Source organism: Echinops telfairi, unplaced genomic scaffold (genome assembly GCF_000313985.2).
Source record: "Echinops telfairi isolate 266 unplaced genomic scaffold, ASM31398v2 ScPeMD7_3533;HRSCAF=4204_0, whole genome shotgun sequence".
Lineage (NCBI taxonomy): Eukaryota > Metazoa > Chordata > Mammalia > Afrosoricida > Tenrecidae > Echinops > Echinops telfairi.
The window spans coordinates 12,989,205-13,010,092 of record NW_022107431.1 but is presented as its reverse complement, the minus strand read 5'-3'; the positions used below and the strand labels follow the sequence as shown (position 1 = coordinate 13,010,092).

At 51.8% G+C, this 20,888-nt stretch overlaps 1 protein-coding gene across 1 annotated transcript in view; it reads left to right on the top strand.

The window, feature by feature from the left end:
• The window catches only part of TIAM2 (TIAM Rac1 associated GEF 2), a 150,391-nt gene that overhangs the window by 9,696 nt on the left and 119,807 nt on the right, over positions 1–20,888 (top strand). The window contains exons 3-6 of the mRNA XM_045294337.1: positions 878–1,316; positions 7,488–7,660; positions 9,743–9,967; positions 20,254–20,439. Of these exons, the coding sequence (XP_045150272.1) occupies positions 878–1,316; positions 7,488–7,660; positions 9,743–9,967; positions 20,254–20,439 (1,023 nt within the window). The remainder of the gene's footprint in view (positions 1–877; positions 1,317–7,487; positions 7,661–9,742; positions 9,968–20,253; positions 20,440–20,888) is intronic.

The following is a 20,888-nucleotide window of genomic DNA, read 5'->3' as shown; positions in this document are numbered from 1 at the left end:
TTATAGAAAGGGTAAGTGTACGTTAAGAAAGCATCCGAACCCAGTGACGTCCAAACCCATAAGTCCAACATTAATCCATATGTCCGACACCGATATACAAAGCCCTCCTCAATCTCACAAAATACACGCAGTGATGCCAACTGCAGGAGAAAAGCTCAATCAGTGAACGTGTAATCCTCTCAGCGCTGGCAGGGATCGCTAAACGGCTGCTCCAGGACCCAGGGCAGCATCTGGGTAGGTCCATGTGGCTTCTCCTCAGGGATGTCTCACAGGCAGCGAGCCTTGCCAGCTGAAGCAGGGCACTGGTTAAGGCAGCTGCACCCTGGTCCGACCATCAGAGAGCAAGAGACCCGAGAACTTGAAAGGCAAGGCTCACCGAGCCATTTATCTCTCCGCCCTTCAATTAACCCCATATGTGTTTATCTGCCAGGTTGGCGCAATAATCCTTCACTATCTCACCGATTTTGAAGAAACGAGTTCATTTCTCCTTGTTCAGCATAAGCTCCTTGTGGTTGCTGGTGGCCTTTGAATAGGCCCTCAACTTGTGACAACCATTTACACCAGGGAGGCTGCTGTATCCTCCCCATGGCAGTTGTGGGCTAGGCTATCCCACGGGCTTATTTTCACCAGGAGGCTTTGCCGAAACCTGCTCAGCATGAATTAGAATGTTCCATGCCGTTCTGTTTGCCCCTCAACCATTGATTCTGATGGGAAAACTGGGTTGGATAAAACGATTCCTGAAATTCCTCCTGGTTTGGACCGTTGGCAGCACCTGGCCCCGCAGCATCGGTACTGGGAACGTAGGCGCTGTGGAGGCAGCAGGGCAGGGTTAGGGTCCAGGTGGCTTCTGATCAGTGTTGGTTTGTTTTGCCCACAGGAGCCCCGGTCCAAGGAGGGCAGCGACTACTTCGACAGCCGCGCCGATGGACTGAACACTGTGGACACGCAGGGGCCCTGCCGCATGTCCGCTTTCCTGTGGTCAGGGGGCTCGTCGCAGATCCTGCCCCAGAGGAGCGAGTCCACCAGCGCCATCGGCAGCGACCCCCTGAGGCAGAACATTTACGAGAACTTCATGCGGGAGCTGGAAATGAGCCGGACTCACACGGAGAACGGGGAGACGTCCACAGAGACGGCCGAGTCCAGCAGCGAGTCCCTCAGCTCCCTGGAGCAGCTGGACCTCCTGTTTGAGAAGGAGCAGGGCGTGGTGCGCAAAGCGGGGTGGCTGTTCTTCAAGCCCCTGGTCACTCTGCAGAAGGAGAGGAAGCTGGAGCTGGTGGTGCGGAGGAAGTGGAGGCAGTACTGGGTGACGCTCAAGGGTAAGCGGCCTGTGGGCTCACTGAGAGCCCCTTGCGAAACAGCCCATTGGGCTCAATGCTTGTCTGGAAGGCGCTGACCAAGCTGCACCCATCCCAGTTACCGGGAAGGGATTTGGGAAAGACTCTTATGCCCTAAACAAACAAGCCAAAACAAACCCATTGCCATTAAGCTAACCCTGACCCAAAGTGACCTTTCAGGGCATGAGGTTTCTGAGGCTGTAATCTTTGTGGAAGTTGCCAGCACCTCTTTCTTCCGTGGAACTGCTGGGGGATTCAAACTGCCCACCCTTTGGTTGGCAGCTGAGCACCTAACCGCCGTGCCACCAGGGCTCCACTCTGACAGCATGTTTCATTGGCACATACTTCACATAGCGTATGGTTTTATTGAGCAGTCACGTTAAGAAACGCTTCTATGACTTATCCAGTCACCGTTGTTGGCTTGTTTTTGTTTTTGTTTTTTTGGCTTAGTGTGATTTTGTTTGATTGTATTTTGATTTGGACACTTTTCTGTACACGGAATACAGAATAGGAAGCTGTATAGAGACAGTCTCTGGGTACAGGTGTGGTGGGGGGCGGTGGGAGGAAATGAGTGAACACCAATGAAGATGAGAGAAAATTATCCAAAACTGATGGTGGGAATGACTGCACAACTCTTCCAAATGTGGCAGAATGATTAAATTATCTGATATGTGACCTTTTGCCATTAAAACTCTTAAAGTAAAAAGGAAATTTGTGTAATCATCACCACAATTTCAGATAATTTTCTTCTCCCACTCACTGTTGTTAGCTCCCCAGCCCCTGCCCCCCAGCTTCCCTGCCATGCCCTTAGGTAATTATCAGTCTGGTTACCATGGTGGCCCTACGTAGCCTGGATTTCATATACAGAAATAAAATCCAGGATAGGTAGATTCCTTATAGCATGTTTTATCACAAATTCTTTCCTGGAATACTGATAATATTTCTACTGGGCATTTATATCTAGGTAAGGCATATAATTAATTTTAGTAAGTGATGATTGACCTTAACCAGTCAGCCAAGGTGAGGCTTTGTCTAACCTACCAGTGGACATGTGGTCCAGAGAGATCAGTCCCCGGAGAAGGACATCATGCTTGGTAAAGTAGAGGGTCAGCACAAACAGAAGAAGACGCTCAACAAGATGGATTACAACAATTTATTTTAAAGAATTGTTAGGAGCCCTAGAGGCAGTGGTTAATGCTCGGTTGCTCAAGGTCAGCGGTTCAAACCCACCCTTGGGAGGAAGCTACGGCAGTCTGCTTCTGTCAAGATGTAGCAGCCTTGAAACCTGCTCCATCCTTTAGGGTCGCTGTGAGTTAGTATCAGCTCGCGGCAATGGTTTTAATCTCAGCCATTATGAACTCAAGGAACCTGGTGGTGTAGTGGGTTGCATGTTGGGCAGCTAACCATAAGGTCAACAGGTCAAACCCACCAGATCCTCAGAGTGAGGAAGATGAGTCTTTCTGCTCCCTGGAGATGTGCAGCCTCAGAATCCCACAGGGGGCAGTTCTACCCTGTCCCATAGCGTTTCTCTGAGTTGGGTTTTTGAGTTTTCATGAACTCAGAAATTCTAATTGGTGTCATCACTAACAAATGTGGAGGTTGTGTTTTATTTTGTATGTAAACAAAAGAAGTGCGCACAAATATACTTTTAAGATATTTTTTCTTTTGAAGTTGGAAACATCCATTCCCAAGTCTAGCTGCATAGGAATCGGAAGGGCCGCTATGTATGTGGGTGGACAGATTTGCAGGAACCGAGCACCTGTGGGGCGTGGGGTGGCGCAGGCTCTGCATCACACCGTGCCGATCTGTGCCGCTGTCACAGGCAGAGCAGCTTCCTTCCCCAGGCAGCGTTGCCCAACCTCTGCGTGCTGCTCAGGTGGGCTTCACAAGCCAGCCCTCGGGAGCTGGAGACAAGCAGTGCACGGGACGTGTCTGCGCTGCTCAGCTCGCACCCGCTAGTTTTATTATCTGGAGAGGAAAACAGAGGACCCCCACGCTTATTAGACGACATTTGTGATGACCATAAACTCTTGTGGCAAAGTTGTACCATCTCAGGTCTTTTAATCCCCAAGGAATACCTTCCTCCAGCGAGCTGCAGGGTGGGGGAAACCCCAAGAACCCAGCCTGACTCGGATAGCAGGGGGCCCTGGGGCCATCGCACTTATCGGTAGGCTGTTATCCACGAGGTCGGCAGTTCCAAACTACCAGCCCGCTCCTGGGGAGAAAGATGGGGCTCTCTGCTCTCCTAAGCAGTCTTGGCAAGTCACAGGGGCACTTCTGTCCTATGGAGCCGCTCTGGGTTGGCATCAACAGGATGGCAGTGGGTTCGTCCCCCAACTCTGGGTCTACACCCTGGGAGTCAGGGGCGACAACGGATGATCTTCCAAGGTTTGTGTCCTGTGGAGACAGGCTCTTACCGTGAGCAACAAGAGATGTGGAAGGTCAGTACGATGGGGTGGAACTAGCAAGAAAAGAATTTGAAGGCATCGTAAGTGGGTGTGCTGTTCGGTTCGACACCCCACTGACTTACCGCCTAGGGGACCCTGAGCTTCTGTGCGTGGGCCTAGGAAAATCTGCACCAGGATCCAGGTGTGATGGCTGCATGGAACAGTTATTGAGTCTGGCAACGAGTCGGTCATGCTTTTACCACAGTGAAAAGGTAAAAATAAAAATATAAGCTACGGCCACTGCCCAAATACAGGATGGGGGTGCCGTGACTCCGAAGCATGACAGATGAAAAGACTTGGAAGTTTGCTTTGCGGGCGCCTTCCTACGGAGTTCCAAAGTCCAGTGATTTAAAAGAGCGGGTGTGGGGCTGTACCAATGGAGATAGCGCTCCTCCTTCAGAGGAGGCGATAGTTGAGTTGGCTGCATCTCTCCTCTGGGGACGAGGCTGCAGGAGAGTTGGATGTACAGGAGGAAATGATTCTCGTAGTGTCTACGAACAGAGAAGAGGCTGAACAGGCCCCCTTGCAGGGTGAGCGTCTGGACTTTCCAAGGGTCTCGGTCGGCAGTGGCCTCCTGCTTGTGCGGGATGTCGAATAGATGCTCTCGACTTCAGAACGTATGTCATGTCCATCTTTATCTTCAACACCTTCTGTCGAAACCGAGGCTTTGGGAAGTTGCCCTGCGACTCTTTTATGGCTCTGGAAGCCCCAGTGTACCTCCCTACAGGGGTGGTGGCCATGGGGTGTGGCCACATCGGGTGGTGATGGGGGGATGCAGGGCCACAGGGGGCCTGTGAAATTGGGACACTCGTGTGGAGGGTCAGTTGCATGAGGGTCTAGGAATATGCTGCTTGGAGAACGTAGGAGCGGGGGTGAGAGTGAGCGGCGGTTTTGTAGAAGGATCATGGAGCTGAAGTGATGCCTGCCTGAAGGCCCTAGCGCCCTATGATGACCGTCAGCTCTGCACCCTGGTAGTCAGTCACAGGGGAAGCAGGGGTGGCCACGTCTGTGTTTTGGATCTGGTTTGTTTTCATCACGAATTCAGATCCAACTTGCCTTCTTTCTTTTGGTTCAAGTCCAATCCCAGGAGAACCAGTGGGGGGGGGGGGTGTCACCCGAGGTGGTGGAGGTGGTGGGTGGGAGTGGGAGTGGGGAGAGATGTCATCCGAGGGACTGGGGTGGGAGCTGGGAGGGGAGTGTCACCTGAAATGCTGGGGTGGGAGCTGGGGGTGTCATCCGAGGTGGGGGTGGAGTGCGGTGTCGGGAAAGGAGAAGCAGGGAGAAGACTGAAGGTCTCCTCCCAGAGACTTTGCTGCAGGAGCGTCCTCTGCCCCCGTACACTCCCACAGAGGTTTGGTCTGCTGCTTCTTGGGTCTCCGCTCCACCCCTGGTCCTGGCTGGAGGAGCAGGCAGGGGTGGGGACTGCAGCCCACTGGCTACTTTAGGGGGACAGGGGCAACTCTCTGGATGTTGGTGCAGCCCCTCTGCTTCCAAGCCCCCTCAGTAGAGATACAGAGCCCCCTTGGGCTACCTCAGCTGTAACAGCTGGGGAATGGTTTTCCTGTGCTTTATGGTCAACAATAACACGTTGGGAGGGTGGCTGTTCCCCGTCCTTCCTGGTGTGAGGGGTCCCCGAGAGCTCTGGGCCACTGTGGATGGAGTGTTGGGGTTTAGATACATCTTGGCATCTCCCTCATGCTCATCACTATTGGATGTAACGGTTCCAGCCAGGGCCGCTGGGAAGCTGGTGGGCTCAGCACGCCCACTGCAGCGGTACAGCTTAATGGGAGCAGGTGAACAAAAACAAACTCATTGCCACTGGGTCCCTTGCCACTCAGAGTGACCCTGCAGGACAGGGTAGAACTGCCCCTACGAGTTACCAAGACTGCAACTCTATGGATGGGAGTAGAAAGCCTCATCTTTCTCCCTCCAGCTGGCTGGTCATTTTGAGCTGCTGACTTTATGAGTAGCAGCCCAACGCATTACTGCTATGCCACCAGGGCTCTGTAAGGAAGCAGGCAAACATCCGAAAGTGCTTGGTAGCGTATGGGAGAGGAGCTCTGACGACGTAGTGGTTACGAGTAAGGCTGCTAACCCCAAGGTGCCCAGTTTGAAACCACCAACCCCTCTGTGGGACAAAGATGAAGCTTTCTACTCCCGTAAAGAACTACAGCCCTGGAAACCCACAGGGGCAGTTCTACACTGTCCCGTAGGATCACTATGAGTCAGACTTGACTCAAAGGCAGTGAGTTTGGTTTGGAATGTCTGGGAGCCTTGGTGGCTTAGTGGTTACGCATTGCACTGCTAACTGCAAAAGTGAGCGGTTCGAAGCCACCAGCTGCTCTTCGGAAAAAAGAGGAGGCTCTCTATTTCTGTAATGAGTGGCAGTCTCAGGACCGGACAGGAGCAGTTCTACCCTGTCCTATAGGGTCACTTTTGAGTCAGAATTGACACTGAGTTTGGGTTCAGTTGGAGTGTTGTTATGGAAATAGTTTTTACAAATACTCCCTTGTGTTAGTCTGGGTAGACTAGAGGAACAAATTCACGGACACTCATATGTGTATAAGAAAGAGCTTTATATACAAGAGCAATTGAATAATAAGAAAACATCCCTGCCCAGATCAAGTCCATACGTCCAATATTAGCTCATATGTCCAATACTAGTCCGTAAATTCCTCTTTAGATTCATGCAGCCATGAAATAAAGCCAAATGCAGGAAGATCACAGGCCAGTGTGTAGAAAGTTTTGTAAGTGCCAGTGTCGGTGGAAGGATCTCAGTGCTGGCATGGGTCTCCACTTGGCTCCTCCAGTTCCCAGGCTGTGTCAGCGTAGCTGCATCAGGCTCAGCGTCAGTGATGCTTCACAGGGAGTGAGTGTGTGTCCCGCCTCTCTCTATCTCCTTAGTGCCTCCCACTGAGGTCATCAGGCTGCGACCTGATTGACAGGCTAACCTCCACCTCTTCACTCTTAAGTCTCAAATTCACAGCAGATTATGTAACTACCACATCCCTCCTTCACAAGGAGCCCTGCTGGTGTAGTGGAGTAGGAATTGGGCTTCTAACCACAAGATCAGCAGTTCAAACCCATCAGCCACTCCAAGGGAGAAAGAAGGCTTTCTGTTTTAGTAAAGATTTACAGCCTCAGAAATCCACAGGGGCAGTTCTACTTTTCCCCATATGGTGGCTATGGCTTGGAATCGGCTTGATGGCAGCAAGTTAACCACCTCTAGCAGGGGCCCCAATGGCACTGTCTGTTAGCATTGGACTGCAAATCACCTGGCTAGCGGTTCAAACCTACCCACAGCGCCTTGGGACAGGAAGTAGAATAAGGGTTCCTGGGGAGTTTAGGGACGGGGTGGTTAGAGGGCTCTGGTATCAAGGCGTTCAAGAAGGAAGATAATGTTTTGAAACTGATTGTGGTAGCAATTGTACAATATTGCTTGATGTGATTGAACCACGGAATGATATGTCTGTATTAGTTCTCAATAAAATGGTTTTGGGAACCACACACACGTGTATATATTGACACTTCTGCAAACACCATGCTGGGTGACCATGCCTAGGTATGGACCTGATGGGAATGGGTTTGCTTGTGGGTTTGTTTACTTGTGGCCCTCTGGTCTTCATTGGTTGCATCTCCAGCCTTCCGGGTGCTGTGCTGGCCTTCTGGACAGGTGACCGGACGGCCCTCCCTCTCTCCTTCACAGGCTGCACGCTGCTGTTTTACGAGACTTACGGGAAGAATTCCACGGACCAGAGCAGCCCCCCGCGGTGTGCCCTGCTGGCTGAGGACAGCATCGTGCAGTCTGTCCCCGAGCACCCCAAGAAGGAGAACGTCTTCTGCCTCAGCAACGCCTTTGGCGACGTCTACCTGTTCCAGGTACCTGCCGGCTCTTTGGAAGCCTAGGGCCCGGGGGATGGCGGGCGTTAAGAGAAACATCTTTGCCTTACTGGGATGAGCAGGGACCTAGTTGAAAAGGCAGAACTTGACCTTGAGTGAAGTGAAAGCAGAGTTGGGGGCTTTGGTAGTGGCTCAGGGGTAGAACCCTCACTCTCCATGCGGAGCCCGGGGTTCAACCCCTGGCCTGTGCCCCTCACAGGGAGCCCTACTCATCAGTCCTCTAGGCTTGGGTGTCCGACGAGTCGGGACAAATTCCAGCAGAGCTTGAAGACTTAAGATGGACTAGAAGAAAGGTCTCAGTGTTGCTTCCAAGAATCAGCCAGTGAACAGCCTCTGGCCCACAGGGGTCGGATCTGCACCTGATCCCGGGGATGGAGCAGGGCCAGGCAGGGATTCCCTCCCCAGTGCTTGGGTTTTCCAAGACTTGCCTGCAGCTAATAACAATAACAACCAAAGCTCAGGGAGGCTATGGGTTTGGGCTTAAAAAAAGAGGTGCTAGATTCCTAACTGCCCTGACAAGTGGGTGCACTCATCCAGCGGTTGTTACTTGGGTGTCCTTGGAGTGCCAGCCTGTGGCCCAAGAGAGGTCATGCAGGACAGTGTGAGAAGCAAGTAAGGCGGAGTCCCCCACCCTCTAGTGAGCTCCAGGCCAAATTCCTGACCTCTCAGCCCCTCTCACTGGGAACTTGAGGAGGAGAGACCCCGGCTGTGGCCAAGAATCCCAGTGGAAGCCCCGCAGGAGCTTTCAGGAAAACCATCAAAGGCCGGAAGGGGTCTTGGGAACTTCACAGATAGGTTTTTGTGGTTAAGCTTTTCAGCAACTTTGAGAATTTGTCAGCTGTGGAATGGGTCCAAGGCTTGAGGCGCGGCTCCTGCTGAGTGGATGCTTCATCTTGGAGTGGGAGCTGACCGTGTCTGAGTGAGGGGCCCTTCACTCAAACTGGGACCCGCATCATCACGTTGATGCTGACTCATAGCGACCCCGTAGGACAGAGTAGACCTGCATCTGTGAGGTTGTAAGACTGCCACTCGTTATGGGTGTAGGAAGCCCTGTCTTTCTCTTGGCGGGGTGGCTGGTGGTTTCGAACTGCTCACCTTGCAATTAGCAGTCAACCTCATGACCATTAAGGCACCAGGGCTCCCTACTGGCATAGAGGATTCCTTTACAGGGAAATACTCTCATGTGCTTGTGCTCAATACTAAAGACACTCTACCTGTTATTATCATACAAATTACATAGTAACTCAAGAGAGGTGGCCATGTGTGTCCTGGGGATTAAGGATTCTTCACAAACACCTCCCAGTTCAAGCCACACCAAATCCAGATGGTTTCAGACTGGAAGTCCCTGGGGCAGCTCAAGGGCCCTAGGTCCAGGTCTCTCGTAATATTGGCCCCCTAGGCCCTCTGGAGCCCTTCAGAACAACTTCAGGTTCCCAAGGCTGACTTTGGGAATCTAGAATTTTCTGAAGGGGTCCCTACAACTCGCTCTTCCAGGTGAAGCAAGGTCAACTCTTTGACCTCTAGCCTTACTGCTGCCCCCAAACTGACTTGACCTACCAGAGTCAGGTCCTAGAAGTTTATTTTCCTTCTGGGAACGCTCTTTAATAGAAAGTGAATCTTTCTGTTAATATGAAATGTTGCAGAATGCTTCCAAGTGAAGTAATGCGTGGCTGTCCATTCAAAGGTAAGCTGAGGTCATCTGCTTTTTAAAAACCCGTCCTTGGGACCCCGGGGAGCGAAGTTCTACTCTGAGGCACAGAGGAGGCACCGTGAGTAGAATGGATCCCACGGCCACTCGTTCTGGTCCGTTCGGGAAGTGACTCAACTCACCGCCATTGAGTCTGTGGTGACCCATAGCGACCCTCATAGGACAGGGCAGAGCTGGCCCCGGGGGGTTTCCGAGGCGGTAATTCTTTGCAGGAGCACAACGTCCCGTGGAGTGGGTGGGGGTTCATGAGGTGAAGATGCTGCAGAGGCTGTGGGGGAGAGCCAGCCTGCCACGGGGGAGGCCATCTCCAGCGACCGCCCACGGACCTGGGTTGTGTCTCCCCGTGTGCCCAGGCCACGAGCCAGACCGACCTGGAGAACTGGGTCACAGCCATCCACTCTGCTTGCGCGTCCCTGTTCGCCAAGAGGCACGGGAAGGAGGACACGGTGCGGCTGCTGAGGAGCCAGACGCGCAGCCTGCTGCAGAAGGTCGACATGGACAGCAAGATGAAGAAGATGGCCGAGCTGCAGCTGTCGCTGGTCAGCGACCCCAAGAACAGGAAGGCCATCGAGAACCAGGTATGGCCTGCCGCGCCTGATGCCACATGGCATGGACCGCGTGGGTGGCGGTGGGGGTGGTGCTGAACTTCTCGTGCCAAGTATAGGTGGTGTCGACTTCATGAGGTATCTGATTCAAGTGACGCCAACCGCACTTCCGTTATCCTTTTTGGATAGTCCGTGATAATACTGCGTAGTACAGTGCTGGAGCTGAGTCCGAGGGGTCAGGCATGGGGGCACTTGTGAGGATGGCAGTGTTTCGTTCTGTTGTGCATCGGTTGCTGTGGGGTCACAGCCCACTGGATGGCATCGAAGCACAACGGTGTTGCGGCGTGTAACTCCCTGACGCCCTGGTTCTCCTGTGTCACACGGGGCCCTTGTACATCAGAATCCACTCAACAATGAGCTTGACGATTGTTCTTGCTTTCTCTGGCACAGCTTCTGGGTGGGCTTGAACTGCCAGCCTTTCTGTCAGCAGCCAAGCTCTTCTCCTTGTGTCCTTGAGCTCCTTCCTGCTCACCTTAGACTTGTGAATTTCTGGTAAGAAACAATTTGGACCATTCTTCCGTAATTCCACTTGAAAATAGTCGTCTCACCATAGCTGTAGTTTGTTGGTTTTGGGGGGCTTTTTTGGTGGGGGGTTGTCATCATTACTTTGTTGGGGCTGCTCGGTGCCCCTGAGTCAGTTCCAGCTCCTAGCGACCCCGCGTACAACAGAGAGAAACACCGCGTGGCTCCGGGCCATCCCACAGTTGTGCTTATGTTTGAGCCCATTGTTGCGGCCCCTGTGTCTTCCCATCTCGTGAGGACCTCCTCTTGGTCTCTGCCCCTCCACTTTACTCAGCAGGATGCCCTTCGTCAGGGATTGCCCCCTTCTGACCACAGGTCCAAGTACGTGAGAGGAAGTCTCACCACCCTTGCCTCTAAAGACGTCCTCCTTCCAAAGACGGAGCTGTTGGTTCTTTCGGCAGTCCACGTTGCTTTCCACACTCTTCGCCAACACCATCGTTGACATGCATCCATTCTTCTTCCGTCTTCCTTATTCAGTGTCAAACCTTCACCGTGTGTACGAGGTGATGGAAAGTACCATGGCTTGGGTCAGGCACCGCTTAGTCCCCAAAGTAGCATCCTTACTTTCTAACACTTGCAAGAGGTTTTGTGTGGCAGATTTACCCAAGGCCACATGTCATTGGACCTCTTGACTGCTGCTTCCATTAATCAGGTTCTTCCTCAGGGCCTTGATGATCTGAATTCCATTGGTAGTGCCCCTTTCTCAACTTGGAGCCCTGGTGGGACAGCAGGCTGTGCGTTGAGCTGCGAACCACAAGGTCAGCTGTTCAAACCCCCCAGTCGCTCCGTGGGCAAAAGAGGAGGCTGCCTACTCTCGTAGAGCTGTAGAGACTTGGAAACCCAAAGAAAGGGGGCAGCTCTTCTCTGTCCTCCAAGGTCTCCATGCATCAGCGTCCATGGCGGTGAGTGGGGTTTGGCTTCTACTCGGCTCATTTGGCAGATGGTTTTCAATAGAACAATCGATAGACCTAACGGATGCATCTCGCTCTCCAAGATCCAAACAGCTAGAAATGGTGCATCTTGTTTCTGAGAAACGTATAATTTAGCTGGCGAGGGAAGCGGTGGAAACCTGAGACGAAAGAACGTTGTGTTCTTAGTGTCCCTACGTGCCATCCGGGCGATCCCCACTCACGGTGTGTGCGGAACAGAACTGCTCCGCGGGGTGTTCAGGGCGCTAGAAACATGAACGATGGGGCGGGGTGGGGAGGGAGGACGGGTTGACTTTTACTAGCTCTGCTTTCACTGGAGAAGACAACAGGAAGCCCCAAAGGCAGAGGCATTAACACATCGTGACCATTAAGAGCAGTTTCCCAAATACCCTGCAGGTGGATCATTTCCTTTTAAAAAATTATTTATCACGAGGGAGGGCGGGTAGGGGTGAGGGGAGAATGAGCTGATACCAAGGCCTCAAGAAGAAAGAAAATGTTTTGAAAATGAGGATGGCAACATACGTACAAATGTGCACACACACAAAAGTATTTAAGACACGCGTCCTGCTGACCAGATAGGTGACTAGTTTTGCCCTTAGACAGGTGCATGGGCATGTGGATTGCAGCAGATAGCATTGCTGAGTGACTCTTGGTGACCCCGGAGGACAGGGTAGAACTGCCCTGTGAGCTTCTGAGACTGTAACTCTTCATGGGGATAGAGAGCCTCGGCCTTCCTCTCAGGAGCCGATGCCAGTTTGAACTGCTGACCTTTGTCACCAGGGCTCCCCGCCACACATAGAGTTGATTTAAAAGTTCACTGCTTATCATTTGTTTGCCCTCTTGCCCCATTTTCACTTGCTCTAGTGTGTATTGTATTCTGCTCTCTCTTGGATCGAAGTTCATCTGTGTTTACTTTGTCGTTGCTGGTGAGTTTGGGTGTGGGTTTTTGTTCTGGTTTTGTATGACTTTCTTGATATGGAATCTAGGGTAGGTAAGTCTCTAGAGACAGTGACCAGATTAGTAACCCTGTGGGGGCTCTGACAGGGGAGGTTGGGGAGCAATGGGGAGCTAGTAGTGTTGGGGATGAGAAGGAAGAAAATGATCCAGAATTGGTGATGATTGCACAACTCTCTTTAATATGTTTAAGCCTTTGAATTGTATCATACATGAAATATGCGAATGAGATGGTGGGGAGGAGACAGAGAGATGGTGGGGATGGGGGCGGGGGCGGGGGCGGGGGATGGGGGGTGGGAGAGGAAAGAGAGGTCCATTATCCACTATGATTTCAGAACCTCAGCCTAACACTGAAGTTTATTGATGTCACATCTCCCCCCTCCCCCCAGAGACCCCCAGGATCTCAGATACCGTCACCTCTGGCCTGATCCTCAGTGGCTGAACTCACTGTGGGTGACCGCATGCAAGATCTACCCTCCAAACAAGTTGTCTTTGAAGTCCTTGGGTGGGGAAAATCATTGTCAATGTTTTTTCCCAAATTTAAAGACCCGGATAATAGTAATCAGGGCTGGGCTTCATACCAGTATGTGGTAACGTGCTTTGCTTAATATAGACCAGTCTCGGGCCTTTGGGGTATTTTGTGGGACAACGTGATGCAACTTCCCTTTGAGCGCATCCAATGCGGACCAGGCCAGCCAGTCCACATGGCGGGCGTCCCTTTGAAGTTCAGAGGAAGGCGGAGTTGCCAATTAAGTCCAGTTAGTGCTTTATTTTCTTTTCCATTTATTATTTTCAACCATAAAGGGGAGGACAAAGCCTCGCCACCCTGAGGGGATCCTGGCATTCCCCCAGATGGCCTTCCCTGGCTTCCTGCCCCATTATCCTCTCCCAGGAGCCAGCCCATTTCCCTTCTTCTTAATTAGGCTGAAGAGGGAGGCTGCTGTCTCCACTTGAGAAGGAGCAGGGGACCCCAGGACCCCTGCGCTGCGGGGGCCGCGTGAGAGCGCTGGGCTTCCAGACCTGGGCTTGGTTTTCCTTAGTTATTTCCATGCCAGCTTGGAATTAGGGAGAGGATGGATTGAATTGAGGAACTTTGGGGGGCGGTGGGGGGTGGGGTTGTGGTGAAGGGTAGGGTGTGAATAAAATCCTTGGGGCAGATGTCACTGGAGAGAGGCGTGGGGTGAGGCAGTTTGTGGGAGAGGGATTCAGCGTATTGGGGAGGAGGTGGGAGGGATGCGGGCGGGAGATTAGCGTTCCGTTTAGCTCACTGAGTCTTCATTGAGTGCGTCTGTTAAGTCCAGGCCAGTGTGCATGCATGGGAGCCTTGGTGGTGTGGCGGTGGCTTACACATTGGGCTGCCATCTACAAGGTCAACAGTTCGAAACCACCAGCCTCAGGACAAAGATGGGGTTTTCTACTCCCAGAAAGGTCTACAGTCTCAGAAACCCACAGGGGGTTTTCTACCCTACCCTATAGGACCTCCACCATTTGAAATCGAGTCCATGGCAGGGAGGGTTTGTCGGAGTGTGCCGACAGAGGAATTCAGAGTCGTGGTCCCTGCCCCCTCCTCGGGTTCCTCTCCGCCAAGCAGATGATTTGTAATGTTGAGAATCCAGAGACAGTGGGATTCCAGAGTTGGTGGGGGGGGCGGGGGAGATGCACCCAGGAAATGTAGCCTCGGGGGCAGCCATGGAGGACTTCCTGGAGGAGGAATGCTTGACTTGGGTCTAGAATGACGAAGTAGTCAGTAGAGGAATGGAGAAGGACATTGCAGGTGCACAGGAGAGCAGGAGAAGGTGGGCAGCCCCTGGTGGTGTGCCTCTTCGGCGTGCAGGTGGGGAGAGGTGTGGGGTGACGCGGCCGCATGGTCTCCCTTCCCACCATCCCTGTGGAAGCCTTCGGCTTGACCCTTCCTTAGAAGCCTCTTCAATACAACCTTGGGAGTGTTTCGCATCTCAAAGCAAGTCTGATCAAAGGCTTATGAGTCTACTGGACGGCAGTGAGTGTGGGCCTTGTCTTAAACAGCCTTTAGAGGCGCCCATTCCTTAATATTATTGAAAAGAAAAAAGGGGGGGTGGTTTGAGTGGCTGCCTATTCGTGGCAGCTTCAGGTGGGACAGAGGGCTGCCCAGGGCTTCCTCCACTCTCTGTCCATTTGTCCTGCTGTGATGGTTCACACGCTGCTGTGAGGCTGACAGCTTTGCTGACCAGTAAATTCAAGAGAAGCAGGGTCACCCAAAGTGAACAGTTTTGACAGGGCTTGCAGCGCGAGAACAGACCAGGACGAGGGCCCGGCTTAGCAGGAGAAGAAACGGCTGCACACACCCGTTGCTAATCAGACTGAGGAGAGTCTGTAACAGGAATCTAGGAAAATTGGAAGGTGCCAAAAATGAAATGGAATGCATACAGATCAATACTGTCGACATTAGTGAGCTGAAATGGTATGCCATAGGCCTTTTCAGGTCTGGCCGGCTATTATGCTATATTGGGAAGGGCAAATTCAAGAGAAATGAAGTCACATTTGCCATCAGGAAGAATGTTTGAAGATCACTGCCGTCAGTGATGGTATAAGATCTCTATTGCCTACAAAGAAGTCCAGTTCAAACAGCTATTATTCAGGTTTACACACCGACTGCTAAAGCTAGTGATGACGATACTGAAGAACTCCACCAACTGCTTCAGCCCGGAATGGATCAGGCATGCAGTTAGGATGCATTGGCAATTACTGGCAGTTAGAATAGGCCAGTTGGAAACAATGAGGAAGGGTCAGTAGCTGGGACATTTGGCCTTGGTGATAGAAATGAAGCTGGAGATTTTGTGAGACCAATGACTTCTTCATTGCCCAGCAATCTGGACCCCACCCGATCGCATCCTTAGAAGTCAAACTGACTGAATCGTTGGGGAAGAAATGGTGGAGAAGTTCAATATGAGTAGCTAAAACGAGGCCAGGGGCCAACTGTGGAACATAAGTAAATTCAGATCGAAGCTGGAGGAAATGAAAACAAATTCACAAGAGCCAAATTATGAATTTGCATATACCTCAAGACCATTTCAAGAACACACCTGATACATTGAACATTAATGACCGAAGACCTGGTGCGTTGTGGAATGGCATCAGAAGCAACAGGTATGAAGAAAACGAGAGGTCATTAAACAGGAATTAACTAATGCATCAAGGTAGATATCAGATGAGACCCTGACGCGCACTCTTGAGGCGCGAAAGTGAGTGGAAGACATTGATGACGTGAAAGAGCTGAGCAGAAAATTTGAAAAGACAGCGCGAGCAGAGAAAGTAGGATGAATTGTGAAAGACCTGGAGGAAGAAAGCCAAAAAGGAAGAATCTTAAGCTGGAAGAAATTAAAAAATTCAAATCTTGAGCAGCAGTATTGAAGGATTCTATGGGCAAAACATAACCGTAGACCAGTCGAAAGAAGGAATGTACAGTCACTGTTCCAAAAAAGAACTGGTCAACATAAAACCATTTCAAGACATAGCATGTGATTAAGAACCCAGAAAGTCAAAGGGAGAAGTGGAAGCTACGCTCAAGGCAGGAGCAAAAGCAAGGCCCCAGAAGCCAATAGAGCACCAGTTGGAAGGTTTCAGCAAGCTTGTGGAGCACTGGAAGCATTCACTCCTCTCTGCCAAGACATGTGTAAGTTAGCTACCTGACCAGCTGACTGGAAGAGACACATACATGTCTGTCCCCATTCCAAAGCCCGGGGGCCTAGAAGCATGTGGGGATCGTTAAACAATATCATTGATATCACATGTAAGTAAAATTTGGAGATGGTCATTCAGCAACCATCGCATCCACAAGGAGCTTCCAGAAACTCAAGCCAGACTTAGAAGAGGATGTGACACAAGGAATATCCATGCTGCTGTCAGATGGATCTTGGCTGAAAGTAGAGCGCTCCAGAAAGAAGGTCACATGTGTTTTCTAATATATCATTGCAAAGGCATTTGACTGTGTCTTTCACAACAAACTGGAGAGTACATTGAGAAGAATGGGAATTCCTACAGAACCTGTCTATCGGAAGGAGGTGTTCACGCAGACGGGGGAGTACTGCATGGCTTAAAATGAAGGAAGCGTGCACGAGGGTGGTAGCCTTTCACCGTACTTGCTCAATCGGTGCGCTGAGAAGATATTCTGAAAAGCTGGACTCGATGGGGAAGAACTAGGTGTCGAGATTGGAGGGAGCTGTGATACCTGTGATATGCAGATGGCAGGACTTTGCTGAAAAGGAGGAGGGCGGCAAACACTTGCTGGTGACAATCAAAGACTGCAGTCTTCCCTGTAGATTGCGACCCAGAGTAGAACCAGAAAATAAACAAGCTCATTGCCACCAAGTCAGGGCTAACTCATAACAACCCTACAGGACAGGGCAGCACTGCCCCTGTGAGTGTCCAAGATTGTAACTCTTCAGGGGCGTAGAAAGCTGAGTTAGTTAATTGTGCCAACCTGGCCGATAATCACGTGGGGCTAATTGAAAGGCGGAGGGATAAATGGGTGGTGAGCCTCGCCTTGCTAGTTCTCGGGTCTCTTGCTTTGTGATGGTCGCACCAGGGTGCAGCTGCCTTAGCAGTTCCCTGCTTCAGCTTGCAAGATTGACTTCCTGCAAGACATCCCTAAGGAGAAGCCACATGGACTATCCCGATGCAGCCCTGGGTGCTGGAGCAGCCGTGTGGAGACCCCTGCTAGTGCTGAGATGCTTATTCGTTCACTGACTCAGCTTTCCTCCTGCAGTCGGCATCATTGCCTCTGTTTTGTGAGGTGGAGGACTTTGTGGACTGGTGTTGGGTTAATGTTGGACTTGTGGGCTTGGGCAGCATTGGGTTGGGATGTTTTAGTGATGCATACTTTCTTTACATAAAACTCTCTTATACTTGAGTTGCTGTGGATTTATTTCTCTAAAGTACCTAGACTAATACATTATAAATCTCCAGCAAGCAAGAGACCCGAGAACTGGAAAGGCGAGGCTCACCACCCATTTATCCCTCAGCCTTTCCATTAGTCCCACATGTGATTATCGGCCAGGTTGGCACAATTAACTAACTCAATGCCTTCAGAGCGGCTAGTAATTTCGAACTGTTGACCTTGCAGTAAATCACTCAATGCGTAACCACTACACCACAAGGTTCTTAAACGCAATTCACATAAGTCCCAAATCCTGACTGTCGTTTGTTAAGTGCCATCAAGTTGGTTCCAACTCACAGGGACCTTATCTACAACAGGAGGAAGCAGTGCCCAATCTCGCGTCATCCTCACAATCGAGACCCAGGAGAGGTGGAGCCAGATGGGAGGGGCCGCCTAGTTTTTCCAGGTCTCGCAAGTTTTTCTCCATTGTCAGAGTGCAGTCTTCCTGTATCCTTCTTAGTGGAAAATAGCTTTGAATTTCCCTTTTCTGACAGTGTGCCACTATACCCAGCCACAGGCATTCATAGGCTTTTTTATGTAATTATCTTTGAGGACAACCCTAGTAAGGAGACATGGGCCAGATACTGTGATCGAATGGCTAAATAATAGATAACATTGTTCTAGGAGAGGTGAGTGTGGCCAGAATATGCTTGCTGTCTTTTTTCTGTACAGTGTATTATTTTTAGCATGAGCTCTCGTGTCTTCCCTCCCCCCAACTTTCATTCTGTACGGCCCCCCCTCAGGAAACCATAACCTTTTTGTGCTTATTAAGTGAACACAATTCTATTAGCCTTAAAAAGGAACCTTGCATGCCATCTGTATCAGTGCAGTGCCTGAAAAGGGAAACTGTTGCCCTTAATTTTGTGGCTGCTCATTTTCCTTTTCCAGGGAAAGGCCAACGTTGTTGGTTTTAGGTGCCGCCTAGTCGTTTGAACCCTGTGCACCGCAAAAACGAACCCTGCCTGGCCCGGCACCTTCCCCACAATTGTTCCGTGCCTCAGCCCATCATTATAGCCACAGTGTCCATCTCCATCCCCTCGAGGGTCTCTTTCTTTTTCCGCCGCCCCTCTACTTGACCAGGCGTGATGGCCTTCCCCAGGGACTGGTCTCTCCTGACAATGTCCAAAGTAACTAACACCCTTGTAGAAGGAGCTGCTTTCTGTTGTGGTTGTTGATGGTGGTGGTGTGTGTATATGTAGGGGTGTGTGTGTGTACATGGATTTTTCACAGAAGTGAAAAATCTGCCTTTGTAGAAGCTGCCCCCCCCCATTCTGATCTTTATCTAAAGGAGCAGAGTGGGTTAGCTGTGAGGCTGCCAACCACAAGACCAGCAGTTCAAAACCACCAGCAAGTGTGCTGGAGAGAGGCAATGCTTTCTCCTAAAAAGTTACGGCCTCAGTTCTGCCCCGCCCTAGAGGTTCCAGATGAGCTAGAATCGACTTGGCTGCAGTGAGAGGGAGCCTTCTTCCCGGGGAGAAGGATGCGCCCCATTGCTGGATTTTACAGCCTTGGAAACCTTGCGGGGCAGTTCCATTCAATCCCGAGGGTCTCTGGGAGTCAGAATTGGCTTGACAGCGGGGGTGGGGTGGGGGTGAGGATGGGGTGTTGTTTGTTTGATCTCTGCCTTAAAACAATAAAGATACGCCTGGGCACAGAGATCCCTGTTTAGGAATTTAGAGCGAAGATAAAGCATCTTTCTTAAGAAACTTACCAGATCTGGGGATCTTAGAGACAGCTGTGGGCATCCCCAGGGTTGGGGGTAGGGGGGATGGCTGGGGATGCTCCTCTCCGAGGGTGTCCATGCGGGGACAGATTGCCCAGCATGCCTGTTCCTGACCTATCAAAACAGAATTGATGCAGAATGAACCAGAGTGTGGAATGTGCAAACCCAGTCCTCAGCCACACCGCCAGACTCTGGTTGAAAGGACAAAGTCCTCTCTGCCATCGAGTCCCTTCCGGCTCCGAGCATGCTTCTTTACGGGAGTAGAAGGCTTTGTCTCTCTCCTGAGGGGCGACTGGTGGGTTCAAACGAACTGACCTTATGGTTAGCAGGGCCAGCGTACAGTTGCTCCGATACCTGGGCTCTGCCGTTGCTGACAATGAAATGGCAGAATGCTCCCCCGGCTCACTCTTTGCCAGCCTCCTGCCACTCGATTACCCAGCCCCCCAGGCACCCCTGCTTGCGTGTCTTGTCCTGAGTCCCCACCTCTAGAACCATCTCTTCATCCTTTGGTGTAGCTTTCAATGAAGACAGCCCTTCACAGCCCTGGGTGGAAGGAGAGCGGTCCCCCAGCCTGCCTCTAGTCCCTTAGCCTCTTATGGTGCACATAGGAATGTCTGTGTGGACAAACGCCGTGTGGGCTCTGATTGTGAAGAGCCCTCGTGGTGTAGCGGTTAAGCATTAGGCTGAGATCGTAAGGTCAGCAGTTTGAAACCACCAGTCGTTCCGAAAAGTCAACAAAGCTTTCTGCTCCCATGAGCAGTTTACAGTCTTGGAAATCCATAGGAGCAGATCTACTCTGTCCTATGGGGTCGCTATGAGTCAGCATTGACTCAATGCCAGTGAGTTTTGTTTTTTTCAACAGAGGTGGTGTTGGGCCCGATGTCCGTAGCATGGGAGTCAAAGCTCGTTTGTCTCGGTTCCTGAAGTCTGCTCTTCTCTTGTTGCGACCGGTGTCTTCAGAATGAGAAGATCGGTAGCGCCCCCCCCCACACCGCGCCCCACCCCCTGCCCCCACAGCACTGTGATGCTCTCTCATACCACCCTGTTGCCTTGCTGTGGGCCGGCCTGATGCAGCTCTGGAGACACAATTTGGCCTGGCCGGCGGGGCTGGGGACAGAGCGGGCCGGCTGAGGGAAGCCATGTGGCTGCAGCTGAGAGACGCTGGGCCTCATGTCTGGCTGGTGTTTAACCCTCCCCTCCATCACCCCCACCCCAGATCCAGCAGTGGGAGCAGAACCTGGAGAAGTTCCACATGGACCTGTTCCGGATACGCTGCTACCTGGCCAGCCTCCAGGGCGGAGAGTTGCCAAACCCCAAGAGTCTCCTGGCCACCACCAGTCGTCCGTCCAAGCTGGCCCTGGGCAGGCTGGGCGTCTTGTCCGTGTCCTCCTTCCACGCACTGGTGAGTCCCCAAGGAAGCCCTGACCCAGGAACCACAGGTGGCCTCCCAGAGGCAGTTAGCAGCCCATTGCATGACCCTGACACCACTGGGGTCCAACCACGAGTGGGCGGTGGTGCCCTATTCACACCTGTCTACCTGTCTGGCCACCTCTTGGAGCTCCAACCCCCAAATCTCAGCCCACTTCCATTAACTCCAGTCCCCTCACGATGATCCAATAGTCCAGGGCTCTCAAGGCTGCAACCCTTTACGGGATCAGACAGCCTTGTCTCTCTCCCTCAAGCAGCCAGTGGGTTTGAGCCGCTGACCTTGTGGTTAGCAACCCAGCACCTAACCCTCTCTGCCACCAGGGCTTAGGAGGGTGAAGTCCTGAGGAATCGCAGCAAGGCTGTGCAGAAACACCCGTGCCGGGGTTCCAAGGGCTGAGTTTTTGAAAAATAGATCACCGGGTC